At 45.4% G+C, this 19,982-nt stretch overlaps 1 protein-coding gene across 2 annotated transcripts in view; it reads right to left on the bottom strand.

Annotated features, from left to right (window-relative positions):
• Window positions 1-435: 435 nt before the first annotated feature.
• The window catches only part of RSH1 (RELA/SPOT homolog 1), a 65,051-nt gene continuing 45,504 nt past the window's right edge, over window positions 436-19,982 (bottom strand). For both annotated transcript variants that reach the window (XM_086777716.1, XM_086777717.1), the window contains exons 21-25: window positions 2,181-2,267; window positions 1,531-2,020; window positions 1,354-1,415; window positions 1,190-1,258; window positions 436-1,104 (exon numbers count right to left, since the gene is read on the bottom strand). In XM_086777716.1, coding sequence (XP_086633842.1) covers window positions 1,006-1,104; window positions 1,190-1,258; window positions 1,354-1,415; window positions 1,531-2,020; window positions 2,181-2,267 — 807 coding nt within the window. In that variant the 3' untranslated portion in view covers window positions 436-1,005. The remainder of the gene's footprint in view (window positions 1,105-1,189; window positions 1,259-1,353; window positions 1,416-1,530; window positions 2,021-2,180; window positions 2,268-19,982) is intronic.

The following is a 19,982-nucleotide window of genomic DNA, read 5'->3' as shown; positions in this document are numbered from 1 at the left end:
CACCCCAGGGCATGGCGCCAAACCACCTGACCTATTGTTACTTTTCGTTTGTTTTAAGAGGAGATCCCATAGACATCTTCATTACAGACCCTAGGTTTGCCACACATTCTAATTTTTTGTTTTTTCGTTTTTAAGGCCTGGGTTTGCCACACATTCTAATCCTCCTCAAAAAATGCAACCAACAAAAAAAACAACTCCGTGGATAAAAAGGAGGAAAACAAAGTAACAGTGCTCATGATTCTTAAACTTAACAAAAAAAAAATCCATTATCGAAGCACTAAGAAGTTTAACCATGCATGCAAACTGAAAATGTTATCAAGGAAAGAACAAATATACTAGTGTTTCACAAAAAATGCCCCCTCCGAAACCAAGGCTAGCATTAAAGAATTCCTCATTCTCAAAAAATAAGCAGAATAGCTAGCTAGAATACACTGATTACAATAAACATGCATTTGGATTCAACCCATAAAGACCATCCTTAATGTGATATATTCTTAAAGCCTCACCTCAAAACTCATGTTACCTCAAATGATATAACACACTTGGATTTTATTACAGCATGTTGGAATAAAGCACCGCTGGATGGCATACTGGACTATATCTCTATAGACAACTAACTCCTGACGTGTTTAAAAATGGCAATATTTTACATATGGGCCCCATGAAGAGCTACTCATTCTGTTGGGAAGCATCAAACGTTAGGCTTGTTAGACTTCGACTATTACTTCGCAACAATAACACACTGATCCTCCTGTAAAAGCAGGTCTCCCCTACTGGCAAGAACTTTCCTCCAAGAACTTTCCTCAAATATAGTATACAAAGCAGAGGGCTCTTCATAGGTCTCCTCTCATCTTCAAAACCATCCCCCTCACTTGGAATTCAGCTTCTGAGATAGTACCTCTTCGAAATTGTCAATTTACAAGTGACACCATCGATTTCTTCATGCAAACACAATGCAGCAATATATGACTGCCCTCACAAAACTGCAAAATTGATGTAACATCTTCAAATATACTGTGTTGAAGCTTGTTGCTTTTGCCAACTACATCCAGTTGACCAGCTTATAACTCCTTCAATAGAGCTGACACTAGCACAAGCATTCATCTAGAGGCAGTAAAAACACATGTTAGAATGACAGCTTTCTCAGGAACAAAATCAATGATTCTGTATTTAGCAGTCAAGTACATACAAGGTTCTTGGTACTGCCATCGACATGAAATAGCATGGTTCCAAGTCCTCTTCTTTTGTCTGTTTCAGCCTGAAGGTAAAAACATGATCCAAAAAGGAGGTTATAAATAGTGCATTACAAACACATTAATGCCTTCTACATGATGAATTCCTGTGATTACTTACTGCGCATGCACAAATTAGAATTCCAGCTGCTCCAAGAACTGCTGTTACTTCTGCAAGTATGCCTGCAATAGCAAACATTCCATGCAAAGATTATACAAATAACATTGCACTTCGGGATAGCATCTTCCTACTTGACAATGATTTAACCACCAAGACATGTCATAGAAGAAAACCTACTTTTGCGATCAAAACAAAGCACACTGAGCCATTGAATGGATTGATTCTCAGATCCATGCCAGAAAGCTACTCTGCCAGCTTGCCAAGTCTCTAAGCTCGCCAGAACTTCTCTATGCATGGAAAGAAGATTTCTAGCTGCAGGTTTTGCCAGTGATCCATTACTAAGAACATTTGAGCTTCCAGTCAAAGATACTGCAATCTCCTCAACTTTTTTATTGGTCTTCCCATTTACACGAGGGATAAAGCTTCTGTTTCCTTCAGGTATTCTAATGCTCAAGTCCCTGAAAGGAATAGATAAAGGAGAGCTGAGATGCTTGGCTCTATCAATACTAGTATCAGAGAACTCCCAGTTAGAACCTTTCTCTATGATCGATCCAATTGCCCAATCACCATGCGGCTTCTTGTCCATTTCATCCAACTCAAATACAAAACTCTTCACACTGTCGGCAGTTATTTCATCAGCGGCTAAAGCAGCTTGGTCTTTCAAGAACTGCAAGGGGCACCCAGATTTAAAAAATCAAAAAAATAGTAAATTCTTTTGCACCTTTAGTTTCATTTTTCTCCGTTTCCCTCTGTTCTTTTGCTGAACTTTCACACACAATCACATCCAAGCTCAAAGAACCAAAAACCCCAAATTCAATAAAACACACCTTAGTGATCTTATGGCGGGCACTACGTGTTTTTGCATGCTGCAACCACTGTCTGTGGCGATGGAAAACTGATTTTACGGACAAACCCTGCATGTACATATACAGTAAAGAGAGCTTAACAATCACATGCAGAAGAAGAATAAAAAAGTAAACACAGCTAACCCTTACTGGGCATATTTTACATTTTGATTTTTACACTGCACGAAGATAGTATCAGTCACAGAAGCTTCTTAGGAAGAATGTACTTATAAAGAAGAACAGACCATGGGAAATGTTGAATTAGCTAAAATATTTTTAGTGATCATATTTACCACACTCCAAAACTAGAGGTCAATGTTGCTAGTAATTGGAGGAGACATTTTCACCCAAACCATGATTTTACTTGGGCTACTTAAAACCGTGATGGCTGCTGGAACATCTGAGTCCACTTTCATGTATGCCGTCGTTACTTCACCACAGTAGATGTCACTTCTATAGTTTGCCCTTAAATTTGTTGCATTAAATTTTTTGAGGTCAACGCACACTCCTGATTTTCCATTCTTCTCAGAATTGGCAATCTCCACTTGTTATGCTTGATTTTATAGATGAACCTTGTATCGATAAAAGCTTCATTTCCACAGTGCAAACTCTACAAATCATGTCTTCTCTGGCAATCGCCTCTGCTCTCCCTGTCTCTACTCAAATGTGGTGGGATGAGACCGAAGCTGCCCAATCTCATTCTACATGGCATTGATATGCCCATGCACGCATTCTGGCCTCAGGATGAATCCATCTGGTATGATCCTCAAGGAATCATCTGTGTAGGTCTATATCTTTGTGGGTAGTACCGGTGTACGAGCCATGTGGTGTGGGTGTGTAGGTTAGGGGGATCAGATCAAATGATCCAGTTGGTATCCTAAAGGGTGAGACAGAAGGACGGCTATACTAGAAAGGTGGTAGACAATCCATGTGAAGCGCCTCCACGTGAGGAAACAGTGCGGGTAACTAGAATACTATACCAGATAATGCCCTTGCTCTACTAGCTCTCGAGAAAACTCCCATACAAGTCTCGGTAACCTGTGGTTGTCCAGGGTGTGGAGGCAAACCGGCGTGTCCTGTAGATCTCTATGGAGCTAAGCCCAACTTCTGGGCGCCAGTGGCTTACCCATCTCCGAGGAAGAGAGAGAAAGAGAGAGAGAGAGAGAAAGACTGTCGCGAGAGTAAGTGAGAGAAAGTTGCATGACTCAAAGAGGGTTTGATTAATTAGTGATTTTGTTTCCAAAAAGAGTCTCTAGTTTGTCCCAAATTTGCTTGGCGGTTTAATAAAGTCTATGTGATGATCGAGAGTGTCTGCCAAATTGAGGCCAATTAGTGCAATACCTCTGTTGCGTTGTCGCCACAGCTTCTGCTTTTCAAACTCATTGTCTCCTGGGTATTTGTCATCTCTAGAGATTATGCTCCAAACACCCTCCCTCATCAAGAGGAGCCGCATCTTGGTCTGCCAGGTAGAGAACCTAGCACCAGAGAACCTGTCGATTGTACTCATTGATAGAGCCATAATGTTGTAGGCTGGTATTTCAATTTTGGCTCTGGAAGTCAATTTGGGCAAAACCCCCAAATTTTTGTACAGTGCAGGAGCTTCAATTTTTACCAATTTTGCTGATTTTGTTGAAAATTTAAAATGCCCCAGTTTTTGTTTGCTTTAATTTGAAGAGTTTTACTACATTATGGAAGCCCCTAATTTTGATGCTGTCGTGGAGATTTGCAGGCACTGCAGCAGGTGGCGAGTTGAAGACGAGGTGACATAGAAGAAGATGATGACCTGGCAGCACAGAAGGCAGCACGAAGAGTGTATGGCAGCGTCGAGTAGAGGCGACTGGCACTTGTCAAAGACCCTTTTATAATCCTTAACATAAAGCTTTATTTAAAGTCTTAATATAAGGCGGAGATAGCTGAGTGCGTGCTGAAGACAGGTACTTGCGCTGGTAGTGGTCGTCAGCAGAAGCTTCACTGGTGCTATAGGGCTACTGGAGAGGAGCAGGGCTGACAGCATGAAACGGGCAGCGGAGAGCAGAGGATGATGGTGATGAGTTGATGCTGCAGAAATACAAAAAAAACAACCCTAATAAGTAAGCTCTGATACCACTTGTATAGGCGCTAGCAGCTGAGCATCTACTGACGCCGCTTACCCATCTGAGAGAGAGAGAGAGAGAGAGAGAGAGAGAAAGCTGTATTAACGTCTACTAGAGGCCGAACTCGACCTATGAAACAAATCAATGTACAACTGTCAATGTCTTCTGGATGTCCTGAAAAAAAAGGACAAAATGAACATGAAATAAACTATGAAAGTACTGAGCTAGTGAGGGGGTGTGATGGATGGAGCACTTCTGCTAGAGGCTCAGTATACAACCTATATGTGCAGGGTATACAAGAGGCTCAGTATGCAACCTATATGCGCAGGGTATACAAGAATGCAATGCAGATCTGTCTAGCTCCAACCAGTACCATAATGGGGGTGTAATATGTGATACACTCGGAGCATGATCTCCAGGTGTGAGTGTAAGTGAGCTAACCGCTCCTGGATATGGTGCTGATGTCGAGCCCGTATCTCTGTGATCTCCCTCTGATGTAGTCTGGGAGTCTGGTAGCCTGGTGCTCTCGGTCTCCGTCTGGCTCGGAGGTCCGCAACGCGCTGAAGTGTAACCCCCTCTTGTGTCAGGGTAGGCACTGGGATATATCTCTGGAAGAAATCAGTGAGCTGGAGCTGGAGCAGGTGTGCTTTGCACTCAATCATGCCAAATGACTTTAGTATCTCTGTAGTATACTTTTTTCTCTAAGAGAGATCTTACTTGACTCTAGATTTCAATGCCAAAGGCAGTAATGCACGAGGCCAAGGTCTATCATCTCAAGCTTTTATCTAAGTACATGAATAATCTTCTCCACAATGATTTCTCATTATGATTTGATCGTTCACATACGAGACAACAACCATGAACCTACCATTCTCAAGAAAACCTTACAAGTTTTAGTTGAGGGGCTTTGAATGAGATCAATAACTTTAAAGAAGAATTTAACTTGCTAGTACCAAGCTTGGGGAACTTGTTTTAGGCCACACAAGGACTATTATTTCAAAAAAGGAAGGTGCTTCAAATGTGGTAGCAAAGACCACATAAATGCAAAATGCTAAATGTAGAAGCCTAAGAATATAACACCAACTGTAGCAAGCCACCTGCAGAGGTAATGAATACGCCTACCAAGGTGGTTACAAACGGTAGGTACAACACATACAATGCATGTTCGAAACGAGTACGGAAACAACTCATAAGATAAAGTAGGTAAAGTACAGCACTCTTTATCTAGTTTTTTTTTTCAAAAAGGAGACTTCTATTAAGTATGAAAAAATTTTACAAAATGGAGATTTCACACCAAGTAAGGTGGAGATCTCAACCAATCAGGAGCCCTATGCTGCCAATAGGATCCCGAATGAGAGGACATGAAAAAGATACCAATGTCCCACTCTCTCATAAACTGGCCGCGCTTCCTCTCCGCAGCCCTCGAAGATCCCTAGATTCTGGCCCAAGTAGCCATGATGGTGTGCACTCCAAATCCTGCAAAGACACTGAGAAACAAGAACGGGAGTAGCCTCAATGGCCTCGGTGCATCTAGCCTTCCAGATATTCCAGGCTGAATGCTAGCAATAATCTCCCAAGAGCTGTCTAACCTCTGTGCCGGAGGGACAAAGTGTTGAAGTGGCAAATCCTGAAGACACCACTGCCGAGCAACTCCTTGCCTAACCATAATGGCCAAGCTCCTGTCAGTCCCCTCGAATCTCAGCTGAGGCCCTGACTGTGTCAACCAAATGATAGAACCAAAAGAAATGATAGCATCCCTCTTAATCCTACCAAAGAGGTGTGCAATCGCAGACCAAACCCTATGTGCTTCCCTGCATTCCCATAAACAATGGTAAACTGACTCCGAAACTCCTGCACATCTAGGGCATGCTGGGCAAGCACCAGTAACAGACCTCCACTAATTGGTGGCCAGACCACCATGAAGAGAAACCCAGATAAAGGAGGAAATCTGTGGCTTCTTATAAGAATGCCACAATCTCTGCCAAAAAACCCTCTGAATGTCAGTCGAAATGCCATAAGATTCCCAATGGGGTCTAAGAGTAGGGACACTCTGAATGTGTCCCAAGATAAGATGTCTTGTCACGATTGTGACGTGTGTATACATATAAGATTCCTTCTCCAATAATGATTACCCTTGCAGATGCAAAGAGTAACCAGCCAAAGGGAACCCCTACCCTCGACAGGTTGCGACTCTTCGCCAAAGGATGTACCTCTTCATCGAATAGCCACATCCCTTCGACGAATGGTTGTATCCCTTGATGAATGGTTGTGCCTCTACATCGAATAGACACATCCCTTAGCCTAAAGATGTACCCTTTCGTCTAAGGTCATGTCCTTTCGTCAAAGGACATGCCTCTTCAAATGTGTCTCTTCATCTCCTATATAAGAGACCTATTGTACTCAATTTAAAACAACAAGTCAATTCAATCTTATCTCAAGTGTTCTCCTGAAGGTTCTTGTTCTAAGTTAATTACTTAAGTAGTAATTAGTACACAATATGAAGGATTAACAACATAATCCTCACAGTGGTATCAGAGCAAATTTTTCCCTACCCGTGGGTTGTCAAGCCCTCACCCTCTCCACGGCACTCCCTCATCCACCTCTCCTCTCGGTGTTGTATGGAAGAAGCAAAGCGATGGTGGACTTGGAGTAAATCCTTGCTCAAAGTGATGTAAACAAACACAAAAGGTCTCACACCCATACACGCGCATTGTGTGAATAGCAGAGAGGGAACCCTTGCTGTATATCTGGACTACTCTCCCTCCCTGCTAGCTGGTGGTGTTAAGCGTTCGCAACATGGCGGGAATTGCCCCTTTCGCTGCTGAATATGGAGCCCCCCCCCTCTCTTCACCTCGTTCGCTGCCAGCGTGAGCCCTTGCTTGCTGGGAGCAGCTGCCGGTCGTGAGCCCTCGTTGATACATGCAGCGGCCGACCCTGAGTTCACCCGCCAACTAGCAACTGCCCGCCTCTTCACTTTGCTGGTGGCACACCGTTTGAAGCGACACACCCTCCAGCCGGCAACGTGATCCAGCCCTTCGAAGCGGTGCACCTCCTAGTCGGCGACGGCCTTTGAAGCGTCACCTTTGCACATCCAGTCGACGACGGCCTTCGAAGCGTCACCTTTACACCACCAAGAAAACAACAAACAAAAAAAATTTCATACGTACTATTGCCATGTGGGTTTCTCAAAACAAAAAAAAAACCCAACGGGCGTGCGTTTCAGCCCCCCTCTTTGACGCGCGAGCATATCAGCCTCCCTCTTCTCCTCGCGCGAAATTCAGCCCCGTCCTCCATGGTGATGGCGCTCCTTTTGTATGCCTTCTTGGGCCTTCTCTTCGTGCTCGTTGGCATCCCAAAACCCTAAAAATCAGAATACTCCATTGCTGTCCAGAAAATTCAGCCGTGAAGAAAAAAAAGAAGAAATCAATTTTCAGCATCGGAAAGGCCTCTACTACGCCCCTCTTGTCTCCGGCAATGGCTTTCTTGGCATGCATGTTGACTACCTTTCACACTTCTCCGGCTACCTTGTCTATTTCCATGGTTTCTTTGGCGCGTATGCTCGTGGTAGCACATGTTCCATTGAATGGTTCTTACTAGCGCAATCAAAATGAAGGCATTTCAACTACTCTTGAAGCCTTCTCTGGCTACCTTTTCGTCACACTTGATCCATGGTGAGCCAAAGCCTCCTCAAGCTCCCGGCAAGCAACTTCTCGGCGTACAACACCCACAACAACAGGTTTCTTGTCCTCAGCACAGTTCTGTAGAGACCACCAGACATGAAATACCTTCGTTCAAGTCTCTGCATGCTCCTCGCAAACATTCTCAGCATTACAACAGTTATGAGAAAGATCCATCTTTGAATCACTATCAGTAGAAGCCAAAGCAGCAATATGAAGCTTTCAGAAGATCCCCCCTTGAAGAGTCATCAATCTCTTCGAAGTGGGCTCACATAGTGGCACATATTTCCGACCCTAGTCGAGTACTCGGTCGTGAATGCCGCAACGCTGGACAAGTTCCCCCTTGCGAGCCATGCCATGCTCCTCCTACTCTGGAAGCCTTAATACCCGCTGATAAAGCTGAAGATTCAAGAGGTTCTAGTTCATGTGTAGCATCCCAAATGCACACAACTTCTTTGGCTGTGGTCCAGGCAAAAACAAAAGCCTTGTCACCGCCCCTGCAGAATGAAGTCTTCGTCTTTAACACAATAACCGATGCAGTTGCAATGGTGAATGAAGATTCTTCAAGTCTGAAGGCTCCAGTTCCTACCTTGAATGGTACAAAGGATAATTCTCATATAGACTCTTGCAGTATGACTTCAGTCACTGCACATGACTCTTTGGACAATACTTGTCCTAGTCTCGATGCACTATCTTTGCATATGGAAGAGCCTTTAAACAATACCTCTTCTTCATCTACGACAACCCTTGAGGACATCCGTGTTCCAATGGAATCCCTTTCAGATTTCCAAATGATGGTCACTAACCAAATGCAAAGTTTGGTGACACAATCCTTGATATTGGAGAATCAAGACAGTTTGCTTATGGTTTCTCTAAAGGCAAATGAAGATTCAGTCTTTTCTTGGACAAAGCTCGAAGTTACCAATGATGTTAACAAAAGTTCTACTCAAGTTACAGATATGATTCTCATGCTTTTGGTTAGATGAGACAAGTTGCAGATGCAGTTAATATTCAGTTTGGTATGTGCAAGATTGTTATGGTCAACAATAATGCCATGGGATCTAGCAGCTAGAGCTTTGGATGCAGAAGCAATACAATCATTTCCCTTCTTCTAGAGTCTCAACAACTGCCCCTGGGTTTTATTTTAAATGGGAGGGAATGTCACGATTGTGATGTGTGTATACATATAAGATTCCTTCTCCAATAATGATTACCCTTGCAGATGCAAAGAGTAACCAGCCAAAGGGAACCCCTACCCTCGATTGGTTGCGACTCTTCGCCAAAGGATGTACCTCTTCATCGAATAGCCACATCCCTTCGAGGAAGGGTTGTATCCCTTGATGAATGGTTGTGCCTCTACATCGAATAGACACATCCCTTAGCCTAAAGATCATGGTCATGTCCTTTCGTCAAAGGACATGCCTCTTCAAATCTCTCTTCATCTCCTATATAAGAGACCTATTGTACTCAATTTAAAACAACAAGTCAATTCAATCTTATCTCAAGTGTTCTCCTGAAGGTTCTTGTTCTAAGTTAATTACTTAAGTAGTAATTAGTACACAATATGAAGGATTAACAACATAATCCTCACATGTCTGGCATTCTGCACCGTATAACTGAAAAAAGACATGCTTTTCAAAGGGTTACAAGCATCCTTCCACTCCCACTCACCGGGGTCCCAATGCAAATGTCTGATAAGGCAGCCACCATACAACCAAAGGCTAACACTCTCTGTGATCATCCCTAGGGGGGGTCAACAAAGACGTGGTTCCCTAACCTGCCAACAACTCTGACTGGACGTATCTCAGGGCCCTCAATCAGGTCCTGCACGTCACATCTCTCTAGCTGCCATCCATCCTGTACAGAAAAAAAGACCGGTACATCATCCTCCCTAGGCAAGGGGAGACCCATAACCTGAAGAGGAACACCTCTCCCAGAAAAAACCCCAAACCAAGAATGATGACGGCCTTCCAAGAAAGATCCAGTAATCCAGTGGTTGGGAATGGGTGCATCAATCTGTGCAATCCTCCGACTAGAGCCTTTGAAATGCTACGTGAAATCCAATCTCTGTACCTCGGTGAGGCTCTGAAACCTCTTCCAAGCTAGCACTGTGGGGCATAGGGTCTCCCAGCCAACCCAAAGAATATGCATAGCTACCCCAAGAAGGCCTACCATGCACATCTAAAATCAAATCATTCCACAGAATGGGCTGCCGGTTAACTTCCTCCGCTAAACGCAGGGGGGATGTGTACCAAAAAACTCCTCAGGCAGTCCCAGACCCGTAAGGAGGGACCTAACCAGGGGGGATGAAGGGGAGCGGTGAACTGCATCCGAAAAAATAAAGCGTGAGCTGAGAGTCCAGTCACCTCCGCGAACAGGGACACACTTCGTGATCTGCTGCCCTGTGAAAGTCCTTCCAAGGCTCAGCGCCTGGAAGAAAGCCCCTAACAACCAGCTTACAAAGCAAAGCCTTACATTGCACCTCAGGGTCAATGATATTCAATCCCCCTTCTTGCTTAGGCCTGATAATGGTTTCCCAAGCAACTCTAGCCTTGGTGTGTGCATTTCCGTCAAGCCGTGACCAAAGAAAGTTCTGAATAAGGCGACGAAGCTGGCAAATGCAGCCCTTATGAAAACTCCAGCATGAAGCGATAAACCAAGTCATGGCTAGCAAAACTTGGTTAACCACCAAAGCTCTAGAGGCCAAGTCGAGCTTCCTCCTACTCCAGTGATGAAGTTTGCTTTTAATGCTTAAGAGCACTGTGGCAAATTGTTGTGCAGGGGAGATGTCAACGCCCACCTGCCAACAAAGGTATTCCGCAGAGCATCCTCTCTCAATCCAAGTAAAACAAACATCTATACCCCAATCTGCAAGAGGAGAATCACTGATCCAAAAACCAACTGACTTATGCCAATTGATAGTAGCTTCTACTGCCAAACAAAAGGCCTCCAAGGCTGTCCGGAAAGAAGATAAACAAGCATGTGAAGCCTCAAGGAACAACGCCGTATCATCTACTAACTCAGAGTCCAAAAACTCTTCCTCCGTGCATAAAGGCAGCCTGAGACCCACAACACCAGGGGCAGCCCGAAGAAACCTGCTCATAGCCTCAGCTACAATGAGGTACAGTAAAGGGGCGAGGGGACAACCCTGCCTCACTGAACGGGAAATCTGAAAACGCTCACCGCGCCCCCCACAAGCTAAAGCAGTGCTATGAGCCTCCCTGTATAGGCAAGACACCGCTCTGATCCAGTTTTGGGAAAACCCCATGTGTGCCATAGTGCCCTCTAAAAAATCCCAATCCACTCTGTCATAAGCTTTTTCAAAATCAAGCAAAAGAATGGCAAGAGGCTACTAACTAGACTTTCCCCACTCGACAGCTTCCCAGAAAGAAAAAATGTTATCAAATATACTCCTTCCTTGGAGGAAACCATTCTGGGTATCATGGATAGTCCTTTGGAGAATCAATTGCAACCTTATACTCAAGAATTTAGCTAAGATTTAATATGTAGATCCAAGGAGGGTGATGGGCCTACATTGCTTGATGTCAATCTTGTCCCCACTCTTGGGGATAAGGTGAATCAGCCCCTCCGTGAGGTATAGAGGCATCATTGCTTGATGTCAGTCTTGTCCCCACGCTTGGGGATAAGGTGAATCAGGCCCTCCGTGAGGTATAGAGGCATCATAGCTGACAACCACATTTCCTGAAGGGCAACAGTGATAGCATCTCCAATATGATCCCAAGAAAGAATAAAGAAGGCGGGAGAAAGACCATCATCCCCTAGGCATGAACCACTAGAAAGAGCATGCAGTGCATGAAGGAATTCATCCTTCGAGAAAGGGGCATCTAGGGAAGAACACATAGCATCTGTAATGAGCCTGGGCATGCACTCCCAAACTTTCTGCCGTGCCACATCTCTCTGAGGAGAGGGCACCTCTGCAGTCAATAAAGACCGATAAAATTATGAAGCAATACCCCTCACCTTATCAGGCTCAATCTGAACCTCACCCTGTGAGTCCTGCAAGTACGTCACAGAATCCCTGCTATGGGAAGGCCTGTGCGCTGAAAAAAACTCTTTGTTGCATCTGCCACCCATCTGAGTCCAAAAGGCCTCGTTCACATGAAAGGCAGACTCAGCCCTCTTGTCCATGGCTAACTGCAGCTCTGCTTTAACTGTGGTCAAGAGGTTTGTAATCCAAGTCGCATGTGGATGCTTTTCATGTTCCCTCTGAAGAGCAGCAATCCTACGCCTAATAGCTCTCTCCTTGTCCAAAGCCTCCTTCTTCTTAGACAAGGCAGTGCTATGATAATGATGGTTGGTCTTCTCAAGAGCTAGCGCAATATTATGACGAGGATCAAGACCATCACAAGATCTCCATATCTCTCTGATCTCAAGGGAAATGTCAACTTCAAGATAAAGAGAGTCAGGGATACAGACATGGGGAGAGGCCGAGCGAGCCCCAGGCTCCCTGAGACACAAAACGATGGGGCAATGATCGAATTTGGTGGTGCCAGGCATAATAGCAATGGTGCCTCCTCTGTCCAAGGACCAATCATCCACATAAAACCTGTCCAGACGTACAAAGATGCTCTCATGCCCGCTCCTGCAGTTATGCCAAGAGAAAGATAAGGAATTTGGTCTTCTCTGGAAATCATCCTCAGTCCAACAATCCCTGCCAAAAAAGGAAAGCGTGAACCTCTCCCATGAGGTTTTCTCCAAAGGGTGTAAACCTGTCATGTGCACAGTGTGTATCTACCGTGTGCTATACGCATGCAAGACTAGTTTCGAGGCTTAGGGAAGCTTGGAACTAGGCAGGCTAATTGACGAGCTGAGTTAGGGAAATACTAACGAGCGGGCACCCAAGTATGGACGGGCGGGCGACCAAGTGTGGACGCTCGATGACCGGCCAAGAGCCTATAAAAGGGTGGCCAAGGTTAGTTATCATATATAGAGAGTCTCGCGAGTTTGTGAGAGCTCTATGGTCTTGGAGCCTGGATCTAGTGCAGACGTGCACCTGCTTTACGCAGCCGAGGCCGGCAGCAATCTCGAGGCCCGCGAGGGCAGCTTCGTGACGGTATGGGACGTCGCGAGGAGTAGATTGGTCGGTACGTCATCCTAGTTAGCTCAGCTTGGAACTAGGCAGGCTCATTGACGAGCTGAGTTAGGGAAATACTAACGGGCGGGCACCCAAGTATGGACGGGCAGGCACCCAAGTGTGGACGCCCGATGACCGGCCAAGAGCCTATAAAAGGGTGGCCAAGGTTAGTTATTATATATAGAGAGTCTCGCGAGTTTGTGAGAGCTCTATGGTCTTGGAGCCTGGATCTAGTGCAGACGTGCACCTGCTTTACGCAGCCGAGGCCGACAGCAATTTCGAGGCCCGCGAGGCAGCTTCGTGACGGTATGGGACGTCGCGAGGAGGAGATTGGTCGGTACGTCATCCTAGTTAGCTCAGCTCGTGGCTCGGTGGGGACAGCCAAGACTGTGGGCTCGCCCAGGGCTGTCATGGTTGGGAGGTGAGTTAGGCCTGCACCCCCTTGCTTGTTTGTTGTTCGTTTGTTTGCAGGATTCGAGTTTTGAACCAAGATCGATCACGAGGGGATCCGTGGGGATTTGACAAAACCCCCTTCGCATCCACCCTTCTTGTCAAAAGGTTGCTCAACGATATTAAAATCTCCTCCCACTATCCAATGATCAACTTGGGGAATGACATTTGTAATGGTGTCCCAAAAGGCCACCCTTTCACCTCTCACATTAGGTGCATAGATATTCAAGATTCCCAATTTCTGACCCTCATGCATGATCAAGATCCATTGCGCTCTAGCAGGGATGATAACACCGTGCCCAATAACATGAGGTATAATAGATGCTGCCACTAAAATACACCCCCTCTAGTCGCAACTGTCGAGGACCAGAAGGTGTGGCCAGAAAGCATCTTACCAGTTTTGCCACACTGAGCTCTATCCAATTTGTGTTCCTGCAACAAAAGCACATCCATAGACCCTCTTGTAACAGCAGGGTGAAGCTAGCCTTTCAGAAGGCGCTTCCTACCACAGGTGGGAAGCCCTCCAAGGCCCTGAACATTCCATGAGACGATTCTCATGGAAGAGAAGAGGGTTTCACCCCCGATCTAAGAAGATGATGGGCAGCCTGAGGACGCCTCTCATAATGCTGGAGGACAGGAAAATCCACAGGGCAAAGTCCACTGACATGCCCTTGTCCGAGGTCCTGCACAGTTACCTACATATGTACGAGAAACCTGTTTGCCTTGCGGGGCATAAGGGCAATGGCATCATGCTGAAAATCCTGCAATACATGATCCCCACTGTGCTGAACATCCTGCATATTGCCCCCTCCAAGTAGAGAGGACTCAACAAAATCATCCTGATCTGAGATATCATCTCTCTGCAAAGATGCATCAGCTGACATATCCGTCTAACCAGAAACATCATCTATCTGTACATGATCCGAGGAGGCCTTCCCATCAATCACACCAGGGGGGCGGGCATGAGAGACAGCTCGCCACACCTGGCGGACTGAAGGACGGGAAGGAACCAAGGGAGGTGGCGCTTGAGAAGCACACTTACGAGGCCTCCTGCGACCTCGAGCCTAAGAACAATCTCGAGCAAAGTGACCATGTTGGTGACAAACCCGGCACTGATCGGGTTTACCTGCAATCTCCATACGTTGCTTCAAAGGGCCACAAGGGCCCGGAAGCAAAACATAGTCCTCAAAGAGCTCAATGTCACGGGCAAGAACCATGACCCTGGGGACAGCATCTGCCGAGGCAGTGACCACCTAGGCAAAAGATGTCGGCAAGGCGTGAAGTGGGGGCACTTGAAGAACCAGCCCAAAGACAGACCCGATGGCCTCTAACATAGACCAATGTGCGCGAGGAAGACCTGGGAATCTGAGAGTAATCGGGAAACGATTCCGGTCTTCCTCAACAAGGTCAAAATAGCTTGAGTAGGGAAGAAAGAATATCTTCCTCGAGCCCAATGGCAAAGGGCTGCCCTTCAAAACCTCTGAGGCTGCGTCCTCACAATCAAAATCCACTTGGAAGAAACCTCTTCCAAGCAACCTGACATCTCGAAAGTGTAGAGCGAGGTCGGAGGGTAGAGCCGCCAGGACCCAATCTCGAGCCTGGAGATAGGACGGGTGAGATCCAAATATTCTGGCAATGACGGTCGTTTTGGAGTCTTTCTCTATTTCGGCGTAGAGGACCGCAAGCTCGGCTTCGGAAAAAACAATGGTTCGCCCGGCCGAGGGAGAATGATTAGCCATGATGCTAATCGAAGAAAAAGGCCGACTTGAACCCGGATGAGGAGCAATCCGAACCAAGGGGAAGAGGTAGGCAAGGAGGAGGAGGAAAGGAAGGGAGGGTGGAAGAGGGAAAAGCAAAAGGAAAGGGAAGCAAGGGAGAGATGGCTGGACGGAAAGTCAAAGAAGGGCGGGGGAAGGGCAACACAACAGGGCTGCGCAAAGGGAAGAGGCGGGGGAAAGAGGGGAGGCGAAACAACGCAAACTGGAGGGCGAAGAAGGGTGGGCAGAGGCAGGGGCGAACAGTGGGGAAGGATGAGGCGAAGAAGGACGGGCAGAGGCAGGGGCGAATGGCGATGGAGGAAGGATGGGAGGCGAAGTGTGGATGGGGGCGAAGCATGCAGCGATGGAGGGAGGAAGGGAGGCGGAGGAAGGAGGGGGCGAAGCAGCCACAGAGGCGGAGGGGCGCAGGTCAGGGTTCGGGGAGCTAGGCGGTCCTCCAAAATCTCATGAGCACACCAATCAGTTGGTTTTTGGATCAATGATTCTCCTCCGATGGCACAACATTTGGATCCCTCACAAGAGGATGCTGCATTACAGTTACAAGGTGATTGTATGTTGCACAGTCGCATTGTCATGGTACCTCCGATATGCCAGAATTGGAAGATGATGATACTCTTTATCTAGTTTGAAAATACAAAAATAAAATATAGCATGTTCAAAACAATTGTGTACACATAATGCGTGCACGCAGCATGGATGCATGGGTGCGGCATAAGGACCACCTATAAAGGTCTAGGACAAACATGGACTTCAAAATTTATGTAGAAGTTTATTCTTATTCCAATTGTGATACAAGCCGTCCCGTACAGTACAAGTACAATACACAAAGTACCGTACAGATAACGAGGTTTCGAGGACATTGCGGTGCATTAATTTTGAATGGATTCATTAAACAATTATATTTTTGCTTGAACCCAAGAGGCATATTCATCCCTTATGTATCCAGGATTTTTTGGCAATGAAGTACTCTAATGAGTACCCAAGCTTGTGTGGCGAGGCACCCTACTTAGACATTGGGAAAATACATTCATCAAGTTTTTGGATTGTCTGAGATGTATGCAATAGCAAGGCAGATATACAAAAACAACGGTATCAAACGGTCAATATAATCATCTCAATGTAGGGGGATATGGTAGTATTGCATATCGGGTTGCACAACAGGTGCACAATGCTGATGCTTGTGAGCGGCTTCTTGAGAACGATGGTGCTGAATTAGTTGCACAGGCAGGGTATTCAAAAATATACCACTTCATAATAAGAGTGCGAATTTGCAACCTTGTCAGCAGATGGGAGGACCAGCAATATAGCACTTCTAGAGATGGTGATTATGGTGTTTACTTTAGCAAGGCAGCTATACAAGCAAGACACCTACTATAGCAAGGCAAGTATCATGCTATAGATCACCACACTTACTATAGCAAGACATCTTTGAATTGTGGCACTAACTATAGGCACCTATAGAAGCAAGAGTTACTACATCAATGCACCTAAAGTGGTTATAGACTTACTACGGCAAAGTAACCCTTGAAGTCACACCCACTATTGCAAGCGGGGGGCTGCCTCCAACCTTAATTGACTCTCATCCAAGAGCCACCTTTTTCTTCGTCTATACACCACGACTGCAAAATGGCGCTTAAACACACCTTTGGCACCCCTCATTACTGTACAGCCATCATTTCCCTGGTGGAAGATCCGTATAGGCCTATATGACCCCAAATTCATCCTTGATCATCACTTTTTCGAGCTATGTGCGATGGTATTGTAGCCACTTTGTGACCACGAGTTGTAACACCTTCCGGCGGAAAGACCAAGACACCTTTGGGCGGGTGCCAAACCTTGCAACTACATAATGATCTACTCTTGGGAGAAAAAATATATTGTTTACATTATTTTCATCATCAGAGCTGCCCATCATTCTCTCTAGCTTGTAGAAAACGAATACCCCTTTGGTGCACTATGACCTACAGCCCCAAGGTAAGTGATGATGGTCTTGCAATTCCGTGATTTGATCTTTCATGTTTATTGAAATTAATCAAGTGAACAGTTAAGTATTCAAAGATTCATGCTCCCCTTACAGCCATTGAATGTCCACCAGGGATGCCACAAACCTCATCAATGTATTGTAGACTTAACCTGTGTCTTTTATGGGTTTTCTAGGTGGTAAGTATGATTCCAAGGTCCATTCTATTATGTTCAAGGTTTTTTTTTTTTTTTAAAGAAAGAGACTTTATCACAGCTATAAGCCGGAAGAGAATAGAATCACCCCAATATGTAAGGTGATTTCAACCACTCAGGAGCATCATGATGCCATGTAAGACCTGTGGTACTAGAGGAAAAGAAGATGTTATGGTCCCATTCCCGCATAAATATCACATGCTTCGCCTGCGCAGAACGAGAGGGCCCCTGAATGCAAAAGTAACTAGAAATTTTTGAGTCTTGATGTTAATCCCATTTTGGATTAACAATTATGCTCCTCCATTTGAGGACATTAATAAGTGTCATGTAAAGGCACTATAAAAGTTGTAACATTATGAGATACTGGCCACCCAAGGCCTTAGTTAGTAAGTTTTGGACGTCCAAGTGTGAATAAGGGCCAGTTGTATATAAGTCATTTTCTCATAATGAATGGACACAATCCCCCTTGTGCTATGAGATCTCTTGCCTTGTCTTTTGTGTGTGTGTGTGTGTGTGTGTGTGTGAGAGAGAGAGAGAGAGAGAGAGAGAGAGTGTATGTACCTTTTCTATACATGTATGTGTAGAAGAGTGAGAGAGAGATTGCCTTGTGTGGTGGTGCGACTGCTGTGCAATGCCGCATCCCCATAGACAATGTTGTACGGACTCAGAATCTGCCGCACATCTAGGACAGGAAGGTGCTACAGCGAAAACCGATCTCCACTGATTGGTGGGGAGACCACCATGTAAGAATAACCAAAAGAAATGAGAGATCTGGCTCCTTCTGTATGAGTGCCAAAGTCTATGCCAATATCTGCGCTGCATCACTGGAGAAATATCATAGCTCTCCCAATGAGGCCTGAGAGTAGGGATCCTATGCATCTGTCGAGTGAGGAGAAGCCTGGCAATCTGAACAGTGAAACTGAAAAAAGGAAGGCTTTTCAAAGGATCGAAGGCATTAATCTGTTCAAGGTTTTGTAGTGCGTAAGTGGAAAATTCATATGGCACTTCACAATTAGCAGACAACTTATAAATTGGGCATCCAATTAATTACAAGTGCGGACAGCCCATGACATGTCAAGTCACATAATGTTTGGGCACACAAGTTGGCAAGAGTCTCAGTAGCCCACCACGTGTCACGTGGCTGCCCAACCACATGGCATCCACCATCTTCTAAAGATGGGCAGCCCATAACCAGCCACAAGAGGTCGTCGTAGGTGACACGAGTCTGGCCTCAATACGGACAACACGAAGCTCCCTAGACTCCCATACCTTGGCACGAAATAGGGGAAAGCCACTTGGGAGGCCAAATGATAACAGGCCAGGGGGAAACGTTCCCCGTGGTAACAAAACCCATTAAAAAAGAGCAAAATGTTAAAAAAATAGCATTTTTCCTCTATTTTTTCCACTCAACTATGCATACATAACATAAATTTTCAAAGTTTTAGCCTATCCTATTTGAAATGGCATTTTTCAGAATTCCATTACCTCTGTTTGCTGATGTGGTGTTCCCTCGTTCCTGTTCCCATTCCCATTCCGGGGTTCAAAACATTCTCGTTCTTAGGGGCCAAAACGTTCCTCCGTTCCCATTTCCTAGTAACTATGGTTGTGGGTAATCTTTAAAATAGTCTTCATCAACCCATTTTGAGTCGATAGGCAAGTAGTTCTTGAACTTCACAAGGTATCACTTGGAAAGCTTACCACCAGGTAGCTTTCTCTCCTAGTGAAACACAATCTGCTCAAGTTGGAGAACTTTCTCTAGCTCATCAACCTCTGGCGGCTCTCCTGTGTCGGGCTCTTATGCTCTAGCACCAGCTCATCAACCTCTGGCAGCTCTCCTGTGTCGAGCTCTTTTGGCTCTAGCCCCACGTACTTCCGCAATAGACTCACATGAAAGGCATTGTGAATCCTCCAATGATCAGGCAATGCAAGTTGGAAAGCAATCTCATTGTTCTCCTTGAATACCTTTAAAGGTCCGTAATACCTACTAGAGAGCTTAGGGCATGCTCCTTGCCCTCTTGCACAATCTTGCTTTCTCAAATTTCAACAATACCCACTCATTCTCTTTGATGTCCACCTCTCTTCTATGCTTGACGGCAGTCCTCTTATGCTTATCATGATGGTTGACTACACTTGTGCAAAGGCAACATCAAGGTCTCTAACATACTCATCTGCTGCAAAAATCTCATCCTATGAACAAGCAATGGCTTACCGTACTTTTGCAAAGGCAACATCAAGGTCTCTGACATACTCACATGTTGCAAACATATCGTCCTAGTGCGTAGAATGGGTTTCAATATCACTTTGACATATACAATCTCAAATGGGGCCTTTCCCACAGAGACATGTACTATGTTGTTATATGCAAACTCTACCAGCGGTAGATACTTCCCCAAGCAGTCTTTGGACTTGCAACATAGCATTTGAGAAAATCCAACATAGCTAAATTTGCAACCTCACTTTGCCCATCCGTTTGAGAGTGATAAGCCGACGAAAAATCTAGCTTAATGTCCATATTG

The sequence above is a fragment of the Cibotium barometz genome, chromosome 38 (genome assembly GCF_041138505.1).
Source record: "Cibotium barometz isolate CiBa-2024 chromosome 38, ASM4113850v1, whole genome shotgun sequence".
NCBI classification, from domain to species: Eukaryota; Viridiplantae; Streptophyta; class Polypodiopsida; order Cyatheales; family Cibotiaceae; genus Cibotium; species Cibotium barometz.
The sequence above is the reverse complement of the archived record's forward strand: the minus strand, read 5'-3'. Positions and strand labels throughout refer to the sequence as shown.